The sequence below is a fragment of the Lepeophtheirus salmonis genome, chromosome 13, assembly GCF_016086655.4.
Source record: "Lepeophtheirus salmonis chromosome 13, UVic_Lsal_1.4, whole genome shotgun sequence".
NCBI classification, from domain to species: domain Eukaryota; kingdom Metazoa; phylum Arthropoda; class Copepoda; order Siphonostomatoida; family Caligidae; genus Lepeophtheirus; species Lepeophtheirus salmonis.
Window position 1 is genome coordinate 30,817,963 of NC_052143.2, and position 4,757 is coordinate 30,822,719.

Consider the following 4,757-nt stretch of genomic DNA (forward strand, 5'->3'; position numbering starts at 1 on the left):
AACAAGGGATAAATATTTGTGGTGTCATAAGAAGCGACATCTTGCGTGGTAAATAAATAACTCCAGGCCCTTTTATCACCTCGAACTAAGAGGCGCGTTTCGTTACTTGGTTTTAAAGCTTTAGAAAACTGTGCAGAGAAGTGATATAAAGTCGAAAAGAAGTAGAAGCTGCTAGCTGGGGCTGGGTAGAAGGAAGAGAGAGAGAGAGAGAAAGGGAAGAAGAAGAAGAATGGAAATAGTGAACTGAGCTGCTGCTGAAGTAGAAGGGAAGAGAAGAAGAGAGAGAAGTAAAGCTTTGAAGTGGTCGTAAGGACTAAGGAGTAAGGAGTAAGAAAAGAAGAAGAAGAAGAAGAAGAAGAAGAAGGAATATTCAAGTGTATTCCTCTACAAGCAGTTCGCACTTAGGAGTTACAGCTTATTAGTGATTACTACGGAAGACAAGAGCTGCCCCTTCCTAAGAACCTAGCTATTTCTTCATTTCCTCGCCTCGTAATTGAATTGTCATCGCTTGTTGGAGAAAAGAGCCCGTTCTGAGATCTGGAATCCGCATCCTTTGAGTCCTGTCCCTGGAGCCTATTCAAGTGGAGTTGCACTTCATACCAATGGAAGAGACTAAAGGCAAGGAGGTTCTGACGCGGAGTGTAGCCGAGTTGTCGTCGGGGCCCACGGGTCTCCTGGAGCGGAGTCCCGTGGGCCTCTTGCCCCAGCAGCCCTCCCTGGTCTACAGCCGCAAGTCTTTAATGGACATTGGGAAGAAGAGTGCGTCCCAGGCTTGGCCAAGCTTCTTGGATAAGTCCTTTGAGAACTTTCGAGGTGTGTGGGACCCTCACGACTGGCACCGGGGCTACCGCAAGGGAGACGCGAGTCCTCTGCCCTTGCCCACGGATCGACCCCTCTCGGCTGAGGGAAAGGTGAGTCATTGAATAAGCCACGTCAGTCAGACCTTGCTTCATGTTGACTTTGCAGCCCCTCATGCGAAAGGAGATGAAAGAGCGTCTCAAGGACCCGGATGATGGCATCATTCTCAGTCCTCAACGACGAAGTTTCTTGAGTGGTTGTCAGGCTCCTCCGCAGAGCTCCTCTTCCTCCTCCATGAGCCACCACCAGCACCAGCACCACCACCATCTCCACCAGGAGGACTCCAGAAATCGCCGCTCTATTCATGACTTGGATGACATTGACGAGCTTAATTCCAAGCGATGGAACAGGAATCCTCATCCTCAGCATGGCAGCAGCAGCGGCAATGCTCATCATTCACAGCACCACTCGCATCACGCGCACCACTCGCATCACTCCCATCATCACAACAACAATAACAAGCGATATTCTCGCTCCTCGGATTATCATATGCGCCGTCATCGGATGCCAGAAACAGAGCCGGAGTGGATGTCCGCCTCCATCTCCCATGGGGATGTGATGGAATTGAGGGGTTTTGACGACGACATGCCGGATGAAGACAAAAAAGCACCTTCCACTAATAATGTGGGGAATAAAAAAACGAAGGAAATACCGGCCAAGGTAACGACGACGACGGTCCCCCCTTCCATCACAGAATCTCAACCCACACTAGGAATTGGTAATGAGCTATTTTTTTTAATTTTATATATTCATATGAAGCCTATAGCTTCCTCCATCTTATGGGCCTCTTAATAGCTAGGAAACAGTCCGTTGTCTGCTTTTCAAGTAAAAACTCAACTTGAAGCTAGATCAATGAGTAAGGAATATTGTTTGATTCTCATAAAATTGACATATTATGATCTTGTGACCTACATTACTTTCACAACAAATTGAGGTATATAAAACATTCTACGATTTTTCAATTAACCTTGGCTTAATTTATTCAAATGCATAATTGGAATGTTTTGTAAAATATAATTACTGTTGTTTCTCAATGAACTTTTATCCATTCCATCTTTAATTTAAAAGTAAATATATATATATAAATATTATAAACCTGTTACTTCTTACAGATTCGGGTTCTTCGACAAATACAAGCGACCCACTTAATATTATGGATATTTTGGATTTGTCTCAGATACCTGACTTTTCGTCCTCACTTCTACCTGGTGCAATTCCAAATGGCTCTGAAACGAAGAAAGAGAGTCGATTCTCCAAATTTTTCCAAAATCGGAACAAGGACATTAGTCCACAGCCCAATCAGACATTGTCTGTGCAGCAGCAACCGCCACTTCAACCAACGCCACAACAGCCACAACAATTGCCGATTACTCAGCAAACTATGATAAGGATTCCTAGCCCCGGAGACTCAAATAATTATTTTGCCCCCATATCTCCGGCTGCACCGACAAACTCTGAACAAGCTCCAAGAAGAACTACAGCTACTTCTGGAGCCCCTTCGCTCTCTAATTCGCTCATGGAAATGCTTCGTATAGGAGCTCGAAATGAAAATGGTAAACAGCGAGGTAAGACTTTTCTTCTTAACTTCAATTATTTTTATACTTAAATCTATCTTAAATAGTAAAGTCACATTTCATGAGTAAAGGAAGATAGACTATTGCTTACCTATGGTGATAAAATGCAATATTTTTTAAGAAAATGTGATACATATAGATAAACGTTTATTATCTGATTTGTTCTATTTCAGAAAACGAAGAATCAAAGACACCGCATAACAATTCAATATGGAATCAAGAGTCTTCAAATGCGCAACAGGCGTCTTCCTTCCCTTTTCATCAATCACAACCAAATGCTCCGACTGAAGAAAAGTCAAATAGTGACCTGACAGCTTTCAATAAATTCGTAAGTCGTCATAATCTGAGACAAATCTACAGACTTACTTCATAATATCTTTTCTAGGCTGCATTGGTACAAGGAAGTAGTACAGAAAATAATCTACCTCAGCAGCCTCCACGTCATCCTCAACCACTTCCTTCTCAACTCCAGGTAAATATCCAGGTTTAATTCCATTTCGAATTGGAACATTTTTTGTCATTTCATCAATTACCAATCAAATACTAGTTTACTTAGTACCTTTAGTTCATTATACACTTTCTCTAGTTACTAAGAAAGTATATTATTGAAGAAAAAGTATGTAAGCCAGCCTGTTTGAAAGGGTTATTTTTAAATTGTTAAGTTTACTAGGAAAAAAATTTAGAGAGTTGATAATTAACACTCTAGTTTTGCCTTTTTTAACTCTTATTTTATTTATCTGTATTATTTTTAGGGTTCAGGTTTTGGCTTAGTTCGTCCATCTCCTATTCCAGCCAATGCTCCAACTGAAAATGATATTCTACTTGGTAACAATAATCGTTACTCAGCTCAAGTTCCACAGCGTTCTCGAGCTCCACCTCAATTTCAACGTGCGGCACCGTCGATGAATACTCCTGAATTACATCAACCTCAGAATACGCCTCCCTCATATATTTATGAAGTCCTTCAGTTTATTCAACAAGCTCCTTTCAATCCTGAAATTCTGAAACGTTCAGAAGTTTTAGCTCTTCAATCTGGTCTTGCTAGAGGCGATGTATCGCACTCAATGCTTATTCAGCAGTTTGCATTCGGAAGTCTGTCTGCGCTACGAAAACAAGTCATATTAAACGTACTCAAAGTTGAACAAATTAGCGGCAACCTTGTCGTTTCACAACCACAAGCACCACCCCCACCACCACCCCCTGCTCAAATCCCTCCTCAACAAATGATGCATCTTCATTCTTCCCAAAGAGGTACTCCTCCACATCATAGACAATCTGGAGATGTGATTACCTCCTTTTTGAAACGGTCTAATGGGGAATCCCTTTCTTCACCAACGGATTTAAATGCTTGCAACACATCCTCTTCTCAACATGTACCACATTATTTGGGTCATCAGGGTCGTAAGAAGAACATTGATGATCATAGAGAAAGCGCCAAGAAAACAGAAGAAGGGTCTCCTTTAGTTTTTACTCCCACCGTTGTGATTAAACGAATGGCAGCTGATCGCCGCGACAGCGATCCTAAACCTATGGAAACGCTTAACAAACCAGATGACGGAGCTATCAAGCGACTTTTTGGGCAACAATCTCACCAAAATATTAACAAAGAGGAGGGACTTTCCAGATTTTTTACCCCCGATGTGTTGGCTCAGGCTTCTTCAGGAAATATGCCGTCTATGCCACCTTTGCCTACTAAGAAGGCATTAACTTTAGAGGAGTTGGAAAAACTTCAACGTGTTTAGTCAGAATTTCGAATACAGAGGCGCGAGAGCCTCGCTTATATTTTTTTATTCAGTTATTAAATCTTATCTTACCCACAGCCCAAGCAAGCTCCCTATCCCCAAAAATGCATATCCAATATTCTTGGAATTATGTAGGAAAAAAAGTCTTTCTATGTCCCTAGGATTTGACTTTCAAATAACTCTTTACAAATGTTATTTGTGGTTTCAAGATCTCGATGAAAAACATTGTCTCTAATTAAGAAATGTTTTATGAAGTACGTAAAAATAATTGTGATATTACTTTCAAATCCTTTTTAATTTTGAAATGTTATGCGTCAAGCTCGACTGTGTTGTGCTTTTTTGTGAATTCTTTTTTTTTTTACTATTATGAAAAGGGTTTTAGAGTTTGAAAAGAAAGAAAGACATATAATCGACAGGAAAATGGTATGAAATAATCCTTATATATGTCTAATAGATATAATAATAGACCATGTTATTTAATTTTGCGGCACATCTATAGTAAAATATCTAAAAAGAAAAAAAACGGAATAATAAAGAAGTGGCTAACTTCCTTATAGACGATGTTAATCTATATTTTTTTTGT

The 4,757-nt window shown here is 40.5% G+C and overlaps 1 protein-coding gene across 1 annotated transcript; it reads left to right on the plus strand.

Moving 5' to 3' along the window:
* Positions 1-173: 173 nt before the first annotated feature.
* LOC121128774 (uncharacterized) lies at positions 174-4,697 on the plus strand. Its single transcript, XM_040724392.2, has 6 exons — positions 174-911; positions 967-1,576; positions 1,971-2,423; positions 2,606-2,760; positions 2,818-2,904; positions 3,185-4,697. Exons 1-6 carry the CDS (start codon positions 603-605, stop codon positions 4,172-4,174), a joined length of 2,604 nt encoding a protein of 867 aa, XP_040580326.1. The 5' UTR covers positions 174-602; the 3' UTR covers positions 4,175-4,697.
* Positions 4,698-4,757: the final 60 nt, after the last annotated feature.